Source organism: Corvus hawaiiensis, chromosome 13, assembly GCF_020740725.1.
Source record: "Corvus hawaiiensis isolate bCorHaw1 chromosome 13, bCorHaw1.pri.cur, whole genome shotgun sequence".
NCBI classification, from domain to species: Eukaryota; Metazoa; Chordata; class Aves; order Passeriformes; family Corvidae; genus Corvus; species Corvus hawaiiensis.
Window position 1 is genome coordinate 13350169 of NC_063225.1, and position 21209 is coordinate 13371377.

The window sequence follows — 21209 nt, forward strand, 5'->3', positions numbered from 1 at the left end:
CCAGGGATGGTGACTCTACCACCTCCCTGGGCAACCCGTTCCCATATCTAATCACCCTTTGTGTGAACAAATTCTTCGGAATGTTCAACCTAAACCTCCCCTGCCGCATCTTAAGATTATTTTTGGACCTCTGAGAGCCAGGCCCAAGTTATGGAGCTCTTGCCTAACCCCTCGTACTCAGGGAACCTGGAATTGCAAAAATTTGGGGAAAACCGAGAGGAAAAAAGGACTTTGCCCACTAGGATGAGGCAGTGCTGCCTTCAGGGTGCTCTGAGGAGGAAGGAAGTCCCAGCTGTGTGAGGAGCTGACCTGACATAACACCCAAGCAGGGAGAATGCCAGGGGACAGAAAAAAATAAACTGTAAAAGCCGTGTCTGAAATCAAAACAACAACGTTATCAAGACTTTTCTTGAGAAAAAAATCTGCTTGCCCCCCACACCCCATTCAAGCCTTTGAATCAATCCCTCAGGAATCCCTCCATGCCCACCTGCCTTTCCAGCAGGCAGAGGACAACAGCAAGAGCTGTGCAAAAAAAAAGCTGTAAATAAAGTAGAGTGATTTAGTCTGAGCTTTGTAGTCATGAGCCTTTCTGCAAGCCTAAGCCAAACTCCTCCAGGCACTGCACAGTCTAGGAGTGCAAAGAGCATACCTCCCTCTCAGGATGAACATGTTGAAAATCACGGGTCACTAACAACAAACAAATACAGCAGCACCTGTACTGGCAAGGAACCAGGGTCTTGCGCCGCCTTTCAACTCATCCAACCTGGCCCCTCACGCCCTGATGGCCCTACTTCTGCCATCATCATCTGATGAGAAACTCTTCCCTTTCCAAAACAAACACAGACCCAGGCTCCGCTCTTTGGACCATGCCGCAAGCAGATCACAGAAACTCTCAGGTAACTCCTCCTCAGAAAGGCTCAGGCAAACCTGTGCCCATTATCACACACACTCACATTCTCCTTCCAGAAGCGAACCAGATGCTCCAAGGAAAGGCAATCTCAATAGCAACATCAGTTTGTGCACGTCCCAAAATCAATGTAGTGTATTACCCACGAAAATTCAGGTGAGTATCTGACAGACAGAGTGGCATTCAGGCAAGTGGCTTCATATGAATTGGTAGATTTACTTGGGGAAACAGTGTCTGTTATAAGACCAACCAAAAAAGTTTGGAAAAAAGACCCAGAAAAGCTTTTGGGTATTTCAAAATAAACAGCCCTCTTCTGTTTCTGGATTGACCCTCTGGACACCCAAAGTTTCCAATTCCTTTCTCTCAGCTTTGCCTACGTGAGTCTTCCAGCACAAGTTTAGAGGTTTGTCCAAATTTAAGTTTCTGGGTGACAGCCAAGGAAGGAAAACCTGCCTAAGTTACAGCAGGCATGATTTCCAGGTCCAGTTTTTTTGGGATTGAGTATAACGATGATTAGTAAACTGTTGTTACAGCTTGCTTGAAAAAGCATGTGGGTTTGTGGCTGTCAAACATGAACACTGGGTTTTGCAGTGCTGCCTCTTATACTCTGCTAGAGTGTACAAACCATGTCAGAGAGAGAGCATCAGAGCCCCAAAAGCTCACAGCTGAGGTTTTTTGTTAATTTTTTTTTCAGAATTGTATTGGTTAGTATAACAAAAGATGCTCTTTTATTTCTCCCTATAAATATCTTACTACACATTACTGTCACTAGCCAGAACTCTGTCTGGCTTTCTGCAGTCTCAGCTTTTCTGTACAGTAAAGACTATAACAAGAATCATCCTAAATTCTTGTTTAATAAAGGTTTTCATTATGAATATTTTATTAGCACATTACTTACTGGGCTTTTCTGTAGGACATCAAAATTCAAACACTTAATTTTAAGTAATGTCTCTTTTCAATAACTTTGAAATTTAAAATAATGTCCTTTTGAAATTCACAACAGGACATTAACAGTCATTTTGTTATATTACTTTTTTAAAGTAGCAGAGTAACACAGCACTGACTAATTTTTTGTGTGGAAAGACCACTGATTGTCCAGAATAGGAGTTAGAACACTGTCAATGCCCAAATCCATAAGCAGATGACCTGCTATGAACATTTCTGAAAAACAGAACTTGTGTTTCTGGGTTTGTTACCCGGAGGCATCCATATATTAAGGTAAGGCCTATGTGCATTTTCAGTGGGATCAATAGTTATCTCCAATATTCCAGCAAGACATCTATCACTTCACCCAAATTATTCTTTTACTTAAAAACAGGGGAACATAAACCACAATATGTTCGTTAACAAACATTCAGTTCTTATGTTAGATATATATCTCCAGCATTTAATATTTTATGGTCTTATGCTATTACAAACTACTAGTGGAAAAGAGCTCTGCTGAAAGCAAATAATTGATTTGCAGTTGCAGAGAATAAACTGAATTTGGATCATCTGAGTGCAATGGAGCACTTTGCATGTCCGCACCATTAAAAATCTGTTAATATTTTATCTCATTACTCCATCCCGATAGTGACTTCTTATCTGGTAACAAATTTGACTTCTCTTCCCGTCTAAATTAATCTTCAGTCCCATGAAAGATCAAAAATTTACAAAGTTTAAAAAAAAATCCATTTCTAAGCTGATGGCATTCATCCTGATAGACCCAGTTTGTGGTTTGAATTTTATAGACACTTATGATATATGGTTTGTGTCTTTCCTTATCACAAGTGCTTTTCTAGGCCAAAGAGAACCTGTACACCATAATACTGAACTACTTTGAAAAAAATCCAACAGTGTTTCTTTTTAAAGGAGAAAATTATGTGGATAAAGGAGATTTGTTTCAGAATTCCAAAGGATTATCACAATAGTCTTTCATTTAAGAATATATGTTAACTACAGTGATGGTTAAGTGACAAAAGCTAGGACATCAAGTAACATCAAAGTATGTTTTAACTTATTAAATATAGGATACACTTTTGCTACAGAGGGTTTTAAATCAAACTGGATATATTATCTTCACTGGTCTTCCTTTAAACCAAAGGAATAGAAGTCATTTTAACTGCAACTAAACAAAAAAGATACAAATGGCAGAAACAGATTTTTGTCCTATTGTCTTTTGTTCTACTGAGTCATACCATAGAAAATGTTATGAACCACTCACAATGTCACAGTGACAGGTAAACTGAAAACTGTGTACAACAGGGAATTAATAGAAAAAATTTGTATTGGCCATGAGTCATTGCTATGACTAAGAGAAGTAAACAGCTATTGGTATCCTAATCTAAATTTCTTTGTTATCAAGGCAATGTCTCAGTAAAGAGACTAATGTAGAGATGTAGTTAAGAGCCCAAGACTTAACACTCTTGTTGGCTCTACTGTTAAATATGGGCTAGATCCTGGCAATTAGTACTAGATTTCAAACACCATGACAACAAGATGCAAAACTGATACAAACATGAAGGCTTAAATTTTGTTAGCAAGAACTTCAGTCTGATAGTCACTCCAGGCTGGCAGCTGTCTCTGCATTGCATTGCAACTGGGCTGGTGTTAGCTCATTCTCAGGTTTTCACCAGCCCCTTCCTGCTCCTTTTCACTCTCAGTTCTCCAAAGTCACGGGTTCTGTTTTCCTTAGCTTTTCTTCTTTCCCTTAAAAGCAAAATATCCTTGTTTGGATATCCTTGCTTTCTGTGTTGCCTGAAGCCAGGTCACTGCCTTCAGCTATCTCAAGTCCTGCAGCTCTACTTGCTCCTGCAGGTTGACAGCAAAGTGTGACCATCACCCAGGGACAGACCAGATGTGAACCAGAAATTCTCTGCTCAAACAGCTCCTTTCCAGGGCAACCTGCAGACAAAATTTAACACTGCTCTCCAAGCGTGGGCCTGTGTTCCCAAGGCACCAACACCTGCCCTGGGCCAGCTCCCTTCTTCCCTGTCTCCCAGGAAAGATGCTGAGATCTCCACCTCCCACAGGGTAGAAGAGAAAGATATAAAAAATGTTTTTCCTAATTTCTGTGACTAGTATAACAGTTTACAAGCAATTTCTTTTGGAAATATCTGTCTTGATGAGCAAACTTGCATAGTAAGAAGAGCAACTGTAGTGGAGGTGGAAAGTCACACTCATTTTGTGCATATGCATTTGAATGAAATGGTAAACACTTGTCTGAATCACCACCACTCAGATGTCATCTTTCTCTCCCTATTTTCAGCTTGAGGGGGAGGAGAGCTGCCAGAACAGAAACCCGGAGGTGCTGAGCTCCAGTCAACTGCTGTCACACTGTTCCCAGATTAATTATCCACCAGTGATCCCATGTTTAACACAGTAATTGTGGATATTTTTGCTAACAGCTCAACCCATTGCAATGTTAGAAAAGTAAGAACTTTCCGGGCATCATATATTTGGGCTTTTCTTCTTTAAATACCTTGAAATTATCCTTCTCCATATGTGTATGAAGTAACATGTGCTATATGCTCTTTGCCAGTGCCTAAAACATTGCTAAGACCAGGAGAAGCTATGTTCTGATGTGGTGTGTGACTGAGCATCATTAATGCACTCCCATCTTTCTACAACCCATTTTCACATAATTTTCACACTTCTTACAGTGTTTCTCTCTTATTTCATTAGGAAAATGGGCTGGTTTTAGTTGGTTAGAATTAGTTCTGAGGTGTTTTTTATGTTCAAATACTTTTGACTACACAGATTTTCAATGTGTTATCTTTGGTCCACTGACTGACTTCCAACGACCTTGAAAGTTTTGTCACTGGGAATTAATTACCAATAATGCCAAACGACACTTAATAGCCCACTATCCAAGAAATGTCCACATATCTTCAGGTCTGGCTGGCATAGAAAGTAATCCCACAAGAAGGTACTCCTAAAAACCAGGATGACTGAGAAGAATGTAGGGTTTTGTGCATGCTGTAAAATGATATTTATTAATTATTAGAGTATTACCTCTGCCAAAAGCAAAGGGAAATGCAAATATCCTCCTGTTATTATACAGCCACTGTTTTTGATAAAAAGGTAACCTCAGATAATTCTTAAAACACTAAAGTAATTTAAAGTTACGTGCACCATAACAGGTCTCCAGCAATTCCTTATTAGTAAGCACTGAGATCTCCTATTTTGCTTTTGCAGAGACAGCCATTTTAGGCCCCAGCATTAGTTTTGCTGTCCACAACTAATCCTTGTCAGAGTAGATTTTAGTTATGCCATTGGTGCAAGAACCAAGAATCTTTGAGCAGGGCCTCTTGGACACAGGCACTTCATCATCCTTCTCATCTCTATATATGTAGCAGGAGAGATGGTTTTAATTTTTCAAAGCAATTTGAAATAGAATCAAGGAAAAATTTTTTTCCAGTCAGAAATAATCATTGCTTATACACAGCTTTTTAAACAACACATTTCAATATGCCTCTTCTTGTCTCTGAGCAAGGAGTGATTTGGCTTGATCTCTCTGGGAAATTATCGTAGCCCTTGGAACAAGTGTTGCTTTGAAGTACTGATACACTGCAGGCAAATAGAACACTCAAGGGTATTCTTGATAGGGAAAGGAAATGACCAAGTCCTTATCAGTTAGTTTATAATGTAGTATAAGTTACAGGGCTGTGTTTTCCCCTCTATACTAGAAACAAAAGGAGAATATTGTCAAAAAGAGAGCTCAACAGCTCTCTAAAGTAAGTATGTTGAGAAGTACAGATTTGAAGCAACAGGTAGGTTGGCTACCTGAGGAAGGCTGCAGGGACAGATTCTCTTGATTCCCACTAGCCACCTCCTCCACAAAGTGCTTCGAAAACTTGAGGCTACAGATGGACTCAGCCCCAGCACCAGTCAGGTATGCCCTGTTCTGTTTAGTCATCGCAAAAATCCACTACCAACAAGTTAATAAGTGGACATAAGGCTATCAACCCCTGAAGAAATAAAAATGCATTTTCAGTTTCCTATGCACCTTCTTCTTCCTACCTTTATCACATATGAATGTTTTAAAAGCACATTCAGCTTATTAGGTATAATATATACACAACTTTAAAAATAATTCCATCAAAAAGTGGCCCCTTGTATGCCTAGGTACGCTAAAATGAAACAAGCTGCTGAGGCTCATTTCTGTCCTTGGGCCAATTTTTCAAGTACAATTTTAACATTTGACTCAAAACCCCCCTACACAGCAGCGTATGCTTTGGATCAGTAGCATACTGCTAACATTGCTTGAACCAGCAGCTTGAGATCCACTGATAATTTTATTCTAATAGGCCTCATCTAATTAGGTAGTGTGGGTAGGCAAAGTTCCAATGATACATAATTTATTATAATCCATATAAAAGCAGTTTATTTAAAAGGAAGCTGACAGCAGAGAAAAGATGAGCCACAGGGACAAAAATGGACCCTTTTAATGATTTCAGAGCTGAGGTATTACCAGATATAGAAAATGGGTAGGCAGGCCCAGGAAGAACAGATTCAGGAGGAGGCACGACAAAGCCATTGGAGAATAGATATGCAAATGTTCGAACACATTTAATGTATTTACATCACTAGTAGGATATTTCCTACATATCCAAAGCACATAGCAGAAATGTTATGACCTATCACGAACTATAATCATTCAGTTATGTATTCTGCATTATATCAAGGTGGTCTTTTATTTGGGGTATTTAAACACTGTAATCTGCAAGAAACAGCTGTCTTTTTAGCACTAAATGCTTTCTAAACAATTTTTTCCATGTCCTCAGTTCACTTCCAACTTAATTGATCTGGCTTTCCTGAGTTTATATTTCACTCTTTTTTTTTTTTTTTAACAAGTTGGGTAGGAAAAGCAAAAGAGACTGAAAGATTTGTGATTTCATCAGGTAATGTTAATTATGCACTAGGAGGTGTTGGTTTGTTACAGCAGCAGTAACAAAGGCGCTCAGATCCTGTGAAGTAATGCTTAAAATGCCATTTGCTGGGGTGAGCACTACAAAGAAAGAGAGGACAGTAGAAACAGCCTTACACCCCTTCATATCCCCCAACTGTGCAGCACGGAATGGGCCTCCAGTCCACACACACATCTTGTCCATGGAAGGGCTGTCTTATTTGAGCTTTTACAGGACTTTGCTACCAGAAAACAACTCTGCTCATTACTTCAAAGGTCAAGCAGAAAGGATATTCACATGAGAACTTCTAGCTGCACTTTAAGATAAGAGGCAAGAACACACAAGTGGCATCACTGCTGGCACTGAGTGGGAGCTGCCTGCAGGCTCTGCTGCTATGGCTACCTAGGCGAGGTTTCCCTGCAGCCAGAGGACAAACACAGCACAGTACAGGGACAGCATAGCCCAGGCCTGGGCACATTCGGGTTAATTGTTAACTATTATGTGGATCCCCAGCTCAGAAGCAGCTTAAGCATACAGTCAGGTCACTGCTCCTTCCTTAAGTTTGGAATAACTTCCCAGTACTGCTCCAATTTGTAAGCCTCACTATATATCTTTCTTCAATTTTGTCTCTTTTCAAGCTTAACTGGTACCATTTTTAAGAGAGGGAGAAGGGCAGCAAGATCCAAGCCTTGGTTAACTCTGACTTAATGCATCAGAGGAGGCCCAGATATTTACAAGTTTTCTGTCAAATGAATTTGATAGTCATCAAATATTATGCTTAAACTTTACCTGAGAGCAGCCATGCTGCACAGTCAGATCCAGTTAGGTTTACTCAACCCTCCTGCCTAGATGCACATGCTGCTAAAGTGAGGTTGTAAGGGAGCTCCAGAGGTCTCCTAACCCATTCCCCCACCCTAATGCCAGCTCTAATGCACTGTCTTCAGATGGAGCTTCTGTCTCTTGAGTCTAGAACAGTTTCCACAGAGGCCACTTACTCTGTGACCACCTAATAATGCAGGTCTTCTTCTCTAGAGAACATGGTGGTATCATTTGCAGAGACACTGTATGGACTACACGAACCACTGCCTCATGTGACACAGCAATCCTTAATCCCAGAGGTGGAATTCTGTTTACTGGAATACCAGTTGCATTCATACATACAGATTTGTATTTCTGGAGATGTAAAAATATTTCAAAGCAATTGTTTAGGACTTACTCTGGATATCTTTGTTAAGCATGTAAGCATCTAATAATTTGAAACCTACAAAGCTCATTATTTCAGTTCCAACATTTCTACCTTCTTAAATCTTTCCTGTTAGGACATTTCCCTTCACAGATTTGTTTGTTATTTTGATCTTTTTATTAACCATTAAGCCATATTCTTTCAAATTTACAGCTGAGAGGTGCCAATTAAAACCCATTATCACTTCAGATGAACTATACATTTCTAAAGTATTCTTCTATTATCTCCTACATTATATTTCATCTCACACTTTGGGGGTTTTTAATTTGCATTTTTTATGACTGTGGAACATAAAGAGTGTCTGTCAATTGTTCATTGAGAACTCTTTGTAAAGCATGTTTAGAATCCAGTGAGATATATTAACAGTATTTCCTCCAATGACATGTTAAAATTCATCTCCTTCTGATTCTCTTTCATGTATGTTGTCTCATGTCTCCCTGGTAATTCTTTTTCTTTGTTGATGAGCCTAAGTGATTCTATGCCACCATCAAATCTTGTTGCCCACCAGCTCATCTCAGCACCTCTATAGTGTGGGATGTAGTCTGTCAACCAGTGGCATCTCTTTGGCATGAAAACCTGAATATTTATCCTCATTATTTTGTAGCCAGTTCCTGCTCTGTGGCAATGCCTTTCCATCCTGTTCACACAGACTGTGCTGGGTACACTGATGGGTTTACATGCAATTTTACAATCCAAATACAGGACTCCATAGATCAAAGCACACATTCTCCTCTTTATGTTAGCAAGTCAAGCCACCCTAACACCATCTTGTAAGAGTGCCTTACCAGCAGAGTAAGCATGCAAGCACCAACACAGTGGATGGCAACACCAGCAATGGGATGTTGTATGTCACAACAGCAAGAGCCAGCACCCAGGCATGAAACCAACACTTAGGCTAAGACAGACTGACCAAGGCACCCCAGCGAGGAAGATTTACCTTCATGCTCAGCTTTACTGGGCTCAGCAAATGCAGAACGGTTCAACTGGGCAGCTGTCATCTGTCATCGCACAAACTAGAAAGTTTTGTATTTTAGGTCAGCCCTAAAGCACATTTTCCACATAAAGAAAAAACTCCAGAAATAATTTTAATATAAAATGTTTTTATTGTTTTTGAAAACATTTAAAAAACAATTTTTGAGCACTTTCAATAAAAAAAATAACTGAAATGCTACTGCAATATTCAACTACTGTAGTTTCAGCAGTACAACAGACAACAAAACACTGGGGAAGAGGGGAGAAACTGGATTTCCTGCACTAAATGAAAATGTGGAACAGGGATTTTTCTTTCCTTACGGTGCAGTAAATAAAGCACAGTATAGTACAAGACTATTATATGATCCTCAGATGCACTGCACAAGAAACGCTTTCCTTCTTTTCAGTTCGGAAGTCAGTGCTTATTGCAATTATTTGCAAATTATTTACTTCATGAATTCTTATCATGATAAAATGATGCAAAAATGTTTTTCAACACCAGAACAATAAAAAATAATCCAAGAAAGGAACATATTCAACAATAACTAAGCTGAATTAGCTAACATAAAAAAAGTAAATAACTTGTGAATAACTATGCTCACCTGGTTAACACTGAACCAGCTTCAATACAGCAAAAGAATAAAAAAAATAAAAGTGGTTACAGGAATATATCTAGTACTGTACAAGATTAAGTCATTAACACTCATGCACGTTTTGTGATCATGTATTAACATGGTGAAGCAAACTAAACTTAATTTTTCCTGCTGCAATATTCTCATGTAAGAGAATCAAAAATAGAAATATCTCATTGAGATCAATGCACATTGCTACATAAGACAATTTCACCTGTCACTTTTAATGACATTTTGCCTTTTAATAATGAAACACATTAAAAAGTTTTTTTTGTTGTTTTGCCTTTTTTTTTTTTTTTTTTAAATCTGTGGGCCGTATTTGTTGCATTTATCCTAAGGAATGTGCCTGCCACAGGTTCAACAGAATTTTAGTGCAATATATGAACCCAGAAAGTTTGCTGGACTAACCAAGCAATCAAATTTAAAGTGTTTGCTGCAATACTGTACACAGGGTACAAATTCACTAGTTTGTATACTTCAAAAACTGCTATCAAAATAATTTATTTCTTATGTTAGTAGGAAGCCAATAATGTAAACAAGGGGTCAGAACTGTCTCAAATTTATAGTTTTGGAGTATCTGACAAAGACAGGCTTCCATTTGTTAGGATCACAGAATTTTCCTTTGGGTATTGCATACTTTGGTGTGCAGTAGTGCTCTGTCTCAATGTATCATAAAGAACTAACTAGCACTAAGTACAGGGACCTAACATTAATTATAACACCAACACACAAACATCTCTAAAATGATACATACCAATGTACAAAGCTGTGCCTGTGCCTTGGATTTTACTTGAAACAATTCTTAACGAATTTAATACTTTTAAAATTAAACATATATTTGCTTTAAACTCACTGATTATAGAATATTTCTGCTAATTAAGTCACATGTTAGGCCCAATGTAATGCTTGCATTTAAAGATACTTTGAAATGCACTTTTAAAATCCTTTGGTGATGGCTGCATAATTTAGAATGCATCAACATTAAACCTACTCTTGCTTTTGTGAGAAATCTTCTTAAAAAAACTAGTAGTTAGGCTAAACCTTCCTTCCCCCAAGCCCCCCTCAGTGTCAGTGTCAGCGACCCGAGGTGAGGCCAGCCCGCCATGGAACACGGGCTGCTGAAGCACCCGGGCAGCTCCTCCCGCAGCGCTGCCACTGAGTCACAGAGTCACACAATAGCCGAGTTGGACGGGACCCTCCCCCCTTCATCGAAGCAGGTTTCACCTATTCACAGTAGTGCTGGCACTTCACACAGGGTCGGGAAACAGAAACAAAAAGGTGCTGAGTGTCTCTCAGACCCATCCTCCCACCAGGGTGAGAGTATGTTCAGCACATCTCTGTCAAAAGGCCATGGGCAAGTACAGGATTCAAGCCCTGCCTTCAGCAACTTTAGTCTACAAGAAAAATGGTTCAAGTCTTACTGACAGACACCTGGCAGGACAACAAGCAGAAGGTTACTATGCAGCTTTTAGTCTCCTCCCCATTGCCTTGGAAGAGTCACTTGGTCTTAAAGCAAACCACGTTATCGCAACATCCTTGTGCTTCAAGGAGGGATCAGAACTCTCCAAGTTTGTTCCTGATGAAGTGGCAAAACTTCTCATGCAAGCACAGTGAAATCAGGCCCCCATAAGGTGCTATAGCTTGGCACAACTGTTTGTCCCTGCAGAAGAGGCCATGAACTGGTGATGAATTGGGGCAAGGGCAAGAGAAGCCATGATATACCAGCACCTCCAGTGCCAATGCAGCAGCACAAATTGAATCAGCACTGACAAAAAAAATTGACTAGTACTGGGATCTTGAGTCATTTGCCAAAACTGAAGAAACAGAAGACCACTGAGACACTTAAAAACACCAATCACATGAAAAATCTGAGCATCTTCCCCTTAAAGAAATCTAGGGGGGGCTCACTGCATCTCCCCCTTCATAAACTGATGACCACTCATTCAAAGAAATGTAAAAGAAGAAAATTTTTCCTGCTCTATTTTCTACTTTGATTACAGGAAAAGTAATCCATTTTATACTAGGCTTAAGGGACGATATTGTAGCATACTCAGTGCACCACTTCTTTTGTAAAAACCTGCCTTTGCAAGTCCTCCTTGTAGCATCAGGGCCATGGCTGGTTAAATACCTCTCTTTTTTGACCATTAGAGAGATCCATGTGTGCTATGCTGATAAAATAAAAGGTCTTTTTGGTTTGAGTGAACTAGTGAGGCAGAAGTCTAATTCTCATTTTCTAGAGGGGCAGCAGGTTTTTTATCTTAAAAAAATAAAAATTAGACTCATCAACCCTGTCAAATCACTTTTGAAAATGGAATTCAGGCTTCTAAAACAGTAAGTACTTCTTTTAAAAGAAGTTTTACCAAAAGAAAGAACACGTCTTACTGTGTATCTGTAAAGTGCCTGGCAGTATTATGGCTCTACATGAAATATTTTTAGATTAACCGTATTTTCTAATATTTTAATAATCTTTTGTTTGAGAGAGAGTTAGCAAGAAAGACAGAAAGGCTCAACCTACTGAAAGAGAGAGAAAATAACATCTTCCTACACCCTCCACTAGGTTAGGAAAGAGCAAACTTAAAAAAAAAATAAACCTTTAGAAACAGTATTTTAATGAGCTCCAGCAGCTCTCTATTAAAAAAAAGGAAAAAAAAAAAAGAGGGAAAATATCATGTTCCTTCTCTAGCATTGATAAACAGTACCTATCACTTTAAAACAGGGTGTTATGCCTAGATTAAATCTCAGTGCTCAAAATATTTTTGCATTAATTTTACCTAATATAAAAACATTGACATGAGAACTAAAATATCAAGTATGTCATGAATATTAATGAATAACTACATAGATTTATTTATCTTAAATAAAAAAATTTAGTGCATCTTTTTCCTTGATCATTCCTGTTAGCTTTTCCCATCTCTGTGTTTTACTGGAGATGCCAGTGGCACCAGTGCTACAGAGATTTCCCGAAGTTCACCATGAAGCAGTGCTCCAGACAGCTACACAATGATCAGGCATCTGCACGTCACCTGGTCCACTTGTACCCGCTCCCCACCACCTACCTACCTGCAGGCACCCTGCATTGCAAACCTGGATGACAAAGGTCAGTAAAGATCACCTACTAAGAAGTAACTACCAATACAAAGTATGGAAAGCCTACTAAGGAGCTTGAATTAAAACCCTCCCAAAGCATCAACCAGAGCTGTAATCACTGGCTGCCATTAACCACTTCTTTATTTGCTAAAACAAGAAATGTTGAATGGGAAACACTCCAAAATTCAAATTTTAATACTGGCTCTTTGATAGCCTATCAGCTTCAGATTTGTTTAAAATTGGTAAGACTGCCTTCTCCTTACTGAAGAATGAGCAAACAGGTACAGCAAACTTTTTTCAAAAATGCCACAATACATAGCAAGTGTTTCTGCTGCGGGAGGCACTTCCATTAAGACAAATACAATACGTCTGTCTTTTAGATACAGTGTGCTACATACATATTATAAAACAAGATTAACCCAACATTTCAACAGCAGGATGATCCTTACTCTCCATCCACTCAAAACCTGAAGCAGTCATTGAGTTAATGGATTCATTGCAGATTTGTTGAAACAAGGGGTCATTTTTTAATTCCTCCAGTGTAGCATCATCATCTTGTCCCTGCTGACGACCTGGATCAAACAGTAGATTTGTGTCTAAAGTGTTCAGATCGTTAATGCTGCCTGAGAGCTCGGAAGACAACCTGATGTCGCTGGGAAAGACAGATGCAACGTTATTGAGATCTGATGCCACCTGATTCACCAGCTGCTGGTTTGTTGGCAGACTGTCCTCCCCTAAAAGGTCTTTTACAGTGCTGCTAAAATCTAATTGCTGCTCTCCGATGTCTGATTGTGCTTGGTTATCTCCAGAAGAAAAACTGATCTGATCGGTACTGCTATTTTTTGTGAGGTAATTTGGTGTTTGGAATTCATAAACTGAAGTGCTGGAATTGATCATACTTTGTGGGTTGGCACTAGGAAAAGCAGTGGATGTCTCCAAAATCTGAGTGAGATTCATCCTGGCTGTGTAATTTGAGGGCATGTTGTTCATTCCCAAACCTCTCACTGCATCATCGCTATCAGAATCAAGTTTGTTTAACAACACATTGGTTATTTTTTTAGTGTTTGTTTGTTTCTGAAGAGACGGGAAGGCCGTCTGCATCATCACAGTCAACGGGACTGACTGGCTTCTCTGTGCTATATTATTGGCACTGGTGTCTGCATGGATATTAGCAAATACATTGTGAACTTCAGGAGTCACTGGACTTCCAAAAGGTGTCAGATTAGAGCGTGGTATATTTGACACAGGGTAAACAGTGCTTCCACTGAGATTACGCTGGCGATGGACAGCAGGGCTCACACTTCGGCATCTCAGACTGTTGTTGAGAGATGAACCAGTTCCTTTGCTGTCCAAAGGAGCAGGAACAGCAAAGCCCTCCTGCTTGGTAGTGCTACTGACAGGGGCTGCCTGGTGCTGCACAGGTGAAACAGGAGTCACGCGACCGAAGTGAGTGTCGTGGTGGCGCGGCTGAGACTGGTATGACTGGCCGGGAACTGCAAAAGCGTGAGGTTTCCTGAAGCGATCTTCCACCAGCTCCTGGTAGCTCGTAAGGATGCCATGGTTTGCAACTGATGAATTACTAACCCCACTGTAGCCGTTATTCATCCACTCGAGCTTGGTTTTGTCGGGATGGGTAGCCATAGGCCGCTGCATTGGCTTCACAGGGCTACTTGATATGATGCTGGCATCATGGTAAGCCATACTGGAGCTGATGGGAGTAAATGCAAATGGGTTTCGGCATTCCACAGGACTTGGAGGGACACTACTGCTGCAGTTGGAATGGGGCGTGCCAATGGGTGTGTGCCGGCTGCTTCCTAGGGCACTGTCTACAGGAGTCGTCTGAGCCAGTCTTGAACAAGGGCTCTCTCGAGACATGGTCTGAGATCCAGCAATCATTTCGGAGGTGGGTGTTGGAGTCGGGGTGGGGGTGGGAGTTGGGGTGGGGGTGGGGGTGGGAGTGTGAATTGGAGTGCTGTTGTTATGGATCGAATGGTAAAAGTGCGTGCTGCTTGGATGAGATGACACAGGAGCTCCTTGAGCTGTGGCCTGACTCTGAAGTGCCATTCCTAGACAACCACCATAAGGATTGGAATTATTCATGGACATTTGCTCCTCCATGAGCACCAGCTCCTCCACAATGCTGTCCTGGGTAAGGTCATCATCAAATGAAAAGAAGTTTTCATTTGACTGAGGGACTGTATGCTCAAACTCTTTCAGCTCAGACTGCAGAGGTAACTGATTTGAAGACTGTGCTTGTATTTGATCCAAGGAGTCCTGGATCTGGCTCTGTAACTGCTGGCTGTACACATCCTGCTGTATACCTTCGCAGTGCACCGGCTCCCATGCCGATTCCTGTAAGTCACTAGAGCCAGAGTGCCCAGCAATAGCCATAACACTGATATCTTGCTGCTGATCACAATTCACAGATGCAAAGTCAGAGGTTTTGGTGATATGGTGCCACGTATTTGGATTAAAGCTGCCATCAGATTTTGAATCATTTTCTATGATAAACAAGTTTCCTTCCAATTTTACTTTTATATCTGGAGATGATGCTGATGCAAGCTGCTGTTCTAAAGCAGGATCACAGGTATTTAAATTGGTGCTCAGAGAAAGGTCTGTTGCTAAGTTTGCAGCAGCTGCAGAAGGTACAGATACTGTCACAGGTACCTTACCGGGAATTTGAGCAAGTGTTGCTGTATTGTCACTGTTAGCTAATGATCCAACCTTCAGAGCCTTCTTAACATTGTTAGCTTTTTGACCCTCCACAGCATTACCAGTTGAAAACTGCTCCACTAGTGGTTTCTTTACAGGTGGTAACTGGGAATCCTGAAGTGTGGAAGGTTGTCGCTTTCTTGGACTTTTAGTGCATGTTTTGTCTTTAATCATAGACTCACCAGTAGGAGGTGAACTGATGCTGGTGCTGGACAAGTTTTGACTGGCAACTGAGAGTTTATGAGTGCTTTGATTATTGCCTGCTGAAGAAACTGGCGTGATTTCATTAGACTGTGTCTTATATTTGGTCCCTGCTTCTTCAGCTTCCTGATCACAGCCCTTACCTGGTTTTAGGTCCATGACATCATCTGTTGAAACCTTCAAGGCTGCAACCTCAAAATTAATTAGCTGTGCAGGAGGCAGGTCAGGGGTTGCCTTTATGGATTTAGACACGTCAGAGCTCTCTTGGCCCTGCACCGAGTTCTCATCCAGCAATGCTTCCGGTTCCGTTTTGATCTTGACTGCAGGTGTGGCTACAACAGTACTAGGCTTGGATCCTGGAGACTGAAGTGAAACAACAGATCCATTTTTGATCTGTGGACCAGTCCTCCCTTCTTCCACTGCTCCTGCACTAGTGCTAACTGAAGGCGACTGTTTAACGGGCACACTACTGCTGCTCGGGGCAAGAGATATTGCTGTCATTTTCACCACATTTAAGGAATTCACATGTGGAGCTGGCACAACAGTCTTGATTGGGCTACTGGCAAATAGCACCGTTGTGGGAGAGCGGATGGTGAGAGCACTGGTGTTTGCTGGCTTCGGTAAGATCTGCTGGTAGCGATGCCGGGCAGAGCGGTCACCAACAGGGCTGGCAGGAACGTTCTGGGGAGTCTTTGGTGGCTGCTTGACTGATTGCATGTGCTGAGTGACCACCTGAACATTGAGCGGCAGGACCTTGCTATCAGATGATCCCATAGGACTTGGAGATGTCACCAATTGCCTGGTCCTTGGCACCTGTAGAGAGAGAAAAAGAAAAGGTGTGGCAATGAAGCAGGAATTCCCCAAAGCCCACACACCACCTCAGCCCTAAGCATTTCAAAGGTGAGAAAGACAACACAGCTCAATACACCAAAGCTAGTGCATGTCAGTTTGAAACAAAATAAGCTCCTCTTCTTGTCCAAGACGATTTCTATTTCTCTGCCTAAGGATTGGCAGTCAGACACATGCCTCCTATTTTTAAGGTGTGAGGCACTGGTCTACACACTAGTCTGCTCTTCTGCTAATGAAAGGGTCGTTCTCATACAATCCTTCACCACCTGGGACAAAAAGACAGACATACGAAGGCTAAAGAGGGGAGGATGTGTTCAAAATACTGCTCATTGTTAAGGTTTCAAAAGTGATTTAAATACAAACTCACTATCAGGCAGAAGAACTGGCTTACCTATCGAAATGAACAGCACAGTGAACATCTTAAAACCAAATAACCTTGCTGGGCTCCCCAGCCCAATTTTGTATGACTGAAAGACAAAAATGTTCTGTACTACAGAAATTCATTCAAAATAAAATTGCACCTGTCACTAAATGCACTGGACCAATAAAAGGTAATTTAGATTCCATATTAGGGTCTCAGTAACCCACACAACTGGTGTCAGCTCTCTCATCAGGTTAAACTTCATCTCAAGGCTCACTTTAATGCCTTCAGAGATGAACTTGGCCTATGTTATGTGATCAGAATTCTGCTGCCTCTGTATCAACCCTGTAACTAATGTGGTACAACACAGCCCAGACAGAGAAGCGTCAAGGCACCCAAGCCTTTGAATGGAAATTGTTCTTCTATCCCACTGACATCACTGCTTAGGTACTGGCAATGTACAGCAATTTCATAGGGTGGATTCTCTAGAGAACTGCTGGAGAGCATTACCGGTATGGGGCTGGGGACAGCAGCCACAACAATGCCAATAGGTGGAGGGGACAGAATGGCAGGACTTCCATTAGATATACTGGTCACACCGTTGGTTGCAGCGCCTTCTGTTTTCTTTACTGGAGACTCTCCTGGCAAAGGAGACTGCAGTTTCTGTTCTTGCTGCTTCTTCTGGATCTTACGCTGCAGCTGCTGCTTAGCATCAACAGGAGATGGCAGAGTTTTCACTTGTGGTTGAAAGGAATTACTTTCAGCAGTAGGTATAAAAGCTGAGGGCTGGGGGATCCCTTTTATTCCTGAAAACAAAAGAAGGAGAATGAATTACGACCAAACATGCCCTGTCCGCTGTGGTGTCACTTCTGTCTCTAACAGAGAATACATAGCAGGCATCTCCAAAACCATTCTGAGAACACCTCCTCCATGAGGTGCTCCCATCCACTTCATGCTTAATTCTATTCAGCTTCAGTTTATTTCCACATTTGTGGCAAAATCTCTGTCTGTTAGACAAGCTGGGCATTAGCTGCTAAAATACTTTTTATGGGCCTCTTGTTTCTAGTACTGTCAAATGGCAACGTGTGTCAGCACAATCTGAGCCCGGTGCACTTCACTGAACTGGCAGCAGAGGGCGGCGGGCACGTTTCAGATGAGCCTTTAAAATCCATCATCTGCCGTGGTTTTGTTTTGTTACCTCTTCTAAGGCAGCTTTAAATGAAAAATGTTTCCAGAAAGCTGTGGGCCTGTGTCACAGAGGAGCAGCTCTGAGCAGATGACATTATCTAATGGCCAAGGCATTAAATACGGTGCATCTAATATCAGAATGGATCAAAGCCTCTGTGTTATCAGGGATAATGGTGAAAAAAGGGCAGTAAGAGAAGTGTTCAGGAAAAAAAAAGAAAAAAGATAAGAAGAAAAAGTTGAAAAAACAATGCAAATTAGAACAGAAGAACATTTTTTTTTTGAGAAATTACTTCGCTGATCACATAGCAAGCAAGTGCTGCTTTCAGGGAGAAAACAGAATTAGTGTCCTCTGTGCAGCTAGTAATAATTTCCCTTACAAAATCACATCACATTTATGATCTTTTGTTTATTAACAGTCAAGAGGATTAGCGTGCTCTTTAGAGACCAAATAACCTTGCTGAAATACCCCTTTAGAAATGCTCCAATATTGTTTCATTTACACTTTGAGGTTACACAGCTTTAAAGTAACTCCTAATTATAAATGAATCAACACCATTTTACTACTTTACTAGTTTTACTAATACTAATTTTACAATACTAAACCAAATTGTTTGGTTTTAGATGCCCAGCACATGCTTAGCAACTGTGGTCTGGGACCCCACTTTCTCAGGAGCAGTCTGCATGTACCACGAGGGGTTGAATGTCACAACACATCTCCACTTTCACAATTTCTTCTTCACAGAGCAGTGAAATGCCCAAATATATTGCAATTACTGGCACACAATTCTTCTATATGGGCAAGCAATACTGATAAGAAAAAAACCTCAAACTTTTCTTTGAGGGTAAAAGTTTGCTTTTTCCTCAGTTAATGCACAGAGACACTGCAGTTCCCTGCAAGAGGAATGGAAATATTTTGTTTGCCATGCCAGGAAGAACGTCTTCTAAAATGACTATCCAAGCCATAGAGGCATGCACTGGAAGTAAGTGCCCTTTTCCTTGAAGGAAATCATCTTGTCTTGAAGGAAGTGAGGGAGAGAAGCTACGTGAATACACTGAGTGTCCCTTCTAGCAGCACAGCAAGCAGAACCAGTGTAGCCAAGCAATAGGTCACAATAGAGCACACAGGCAGCAAAAAAACCACCCAGCACTGCCACCTGTCAGGTCCAAGTTGGAATAAAGGAAAGAGAGCCGGAAGGAGAAAGGATGTGATCCAGAAGGGGATCATCTGAACACCACTCCTCCATTTAAAATTGCCAGTCTCAAGAGGCTGGCCTTGATCTGAACTCGTTTTGCTTGATAGGCCTAAGCAGAACTTCTCAGAGGCAAGTCTGGGGGCATGTTGTGCACCTGCATTTCCCTTCTCATCCTTCGTTTTTGTATCCACAGTCACCAAAACACACTTTAAATGATTAAGCGACTGATTTCGAGCATGCAGAAGGAAACAAACCACAGAAAAAATCTGCTCTTGACAGAAAATGTTTTCCAAATTAGGGCAAGTTATCAGACAGAAACACAGCTACATGAGCAGTCTGTCTACAAACCAGCATTGTAGCAGCACCAAACTCCTGTTCTAGCCAAGTATATAAATTCAGCAAAAGTACTCACATGCCCTGAAGACCAGGGTCCTCACCAGAGGAATGGGAGGATCATCAACTAAACCTGAGACCAGTGTTGATTTTCAGATCTTTATCCAGACTACCAGCACGAACAGTAATTTGCAGCAATGTGACTAAAATCAGGTAAATGAATGCTCAATGCTCAGAGTCAGTGTTAAAGTTTGCCCTGAAGAGAAGTGCTTCCTCAAAGCAAGCTGTTACTACTCTCAGTAGGAAGATCCCCCATTTCAACATCCAGCATTATCTCATTACCTGCTGGTGCCCCTGCCATTACTGTTAAAGCTGCCATTGACTTGGTACCAATATAGTGACTTTTGACAAGAAAACGAGCCAATTCCAAGACTGTATCAAAAGGCTGGCTCAGCACTTTCTGGGCCCATTCACAAACAAGCCGACAGGCTGCAGAGACGACTTCCTCATCAGCACTTTGCAGCTGCCCAGATGGCTCTGCTCCATCCAACTAAACCAAACAAACAAAGGAGGAAAGGTTACTTTAATTAATAAGGGTCATTAAGGCATGAAAACAAAAATAGAAAGCAAATTATTATCAGAATCACACAAAAGGTTGAATAGTATGTTCACAGTTTTTTTTACATGAAGTTATGAGAATGAGATCACAACATCAATATCCTTCAAAATTAAATGTCTTGACAATAATCTACAGGTTGTTTCCAAAGGCATTATATGGAACTGACATTTCTGGAAGAAAATCACAGACAGAATCCTAATATTTGGACCACCAACAATTGATTTTCCCTGTATCCAGAGTCTTATCAAATCAGTAATCACTGTTACCCAGGAACTGCTACTTTCACTGGGGTATCTCTTCCCTAGCATTGACTTAAAAAAATACAGTAAAAGCAAAAGAGAGTCAGAGTTAAAAACATGTATATGGTGGATGGGAACACTGTGGAAGTCTACTTCACTTCCTAAATTAGTTCAAGAGTATTGCAATTCATTGTGAACTTTACAGAAAAAAAAAAAATCAAACAATGATTCAGAATATAAGAATCATAAAGAAAAATCTTAAAAGCTGCAGAGATCTTCACTTTGTTTTGAAAAGTTCTGACAGAAAAACAGCATAATAAATGTTAACTTGCAGAAAGATATATAAATAAGCAAATATATATCATACCCCATCTCCAGTTTTATGAAAGTCAAGGTTGGGCAGTGTTGGCATATGCACAAAAGCCTTCTTCCTCAGTCCACTGTAGCAATATGTGAACAACAATTAAGGTCTAAATTGTCTGCTTGTTAGTTGGGGGATAGGAGAGAAGAGCAGTAATTATTCTGATAATCCTCATAAGCTTTAAAAGCAAACTCAACACAGAACTAAGAATTCCTGTCATTAGCATGATCTCACAGCCAGCCAGAATCAAAAGCCTATCAATGGCTGCATTCTTGGCCAGGTCATTGGGCTTCTCCATCTATGCAAAGATGCCAGGTATGATGAATTTCATGGGATGACTTAGAACAAGCACTAAACCATGCCAGGCAATTTCGATTAGCTACTCAATATTCAAATCATTAACATAAATTTGGACTAAACTCTC

At 40.8% G+C, this 21209-nt stretch overlaps 1 protein-coding gene across 1 annotated transcript in view; it reads right to left on the reverse strand.

Annotated features, from left to right (window-relative positions):
• Nucleotides 1-9121: 9121 nt before the first annotated feature.
• Nucleotides 9122-21209, reverse strand: part of RFX7 (regulatory factor X7) — a 50109-nt gene continuing 38021 nt past the window's right edge. The window contains exons 6-9 of the mRNA XM_048317727.1: nucleotides 20792-20876; nucleotides 19909-20116; nucleotides 17363-17658; nucleotides 9122-16455 (exon numbers count right to left, since the gene is read on the reverse strand). Coding sequence (XP_048173684.1) covers nucleotides 13144-16455; nucleotides 17363-17658; nucleotides 19909-20116; nucleotides 20792-20876 — 3901 coding nt within the window. The 3' untranslated portion in view covers nucleotides 9122-13143. The remainder of the gene's footprint in view (nucleotides 16456-17362; nucleotides 17659-19908; nucleotides 20117-20791; nucleotides 20877-21209) is intronic.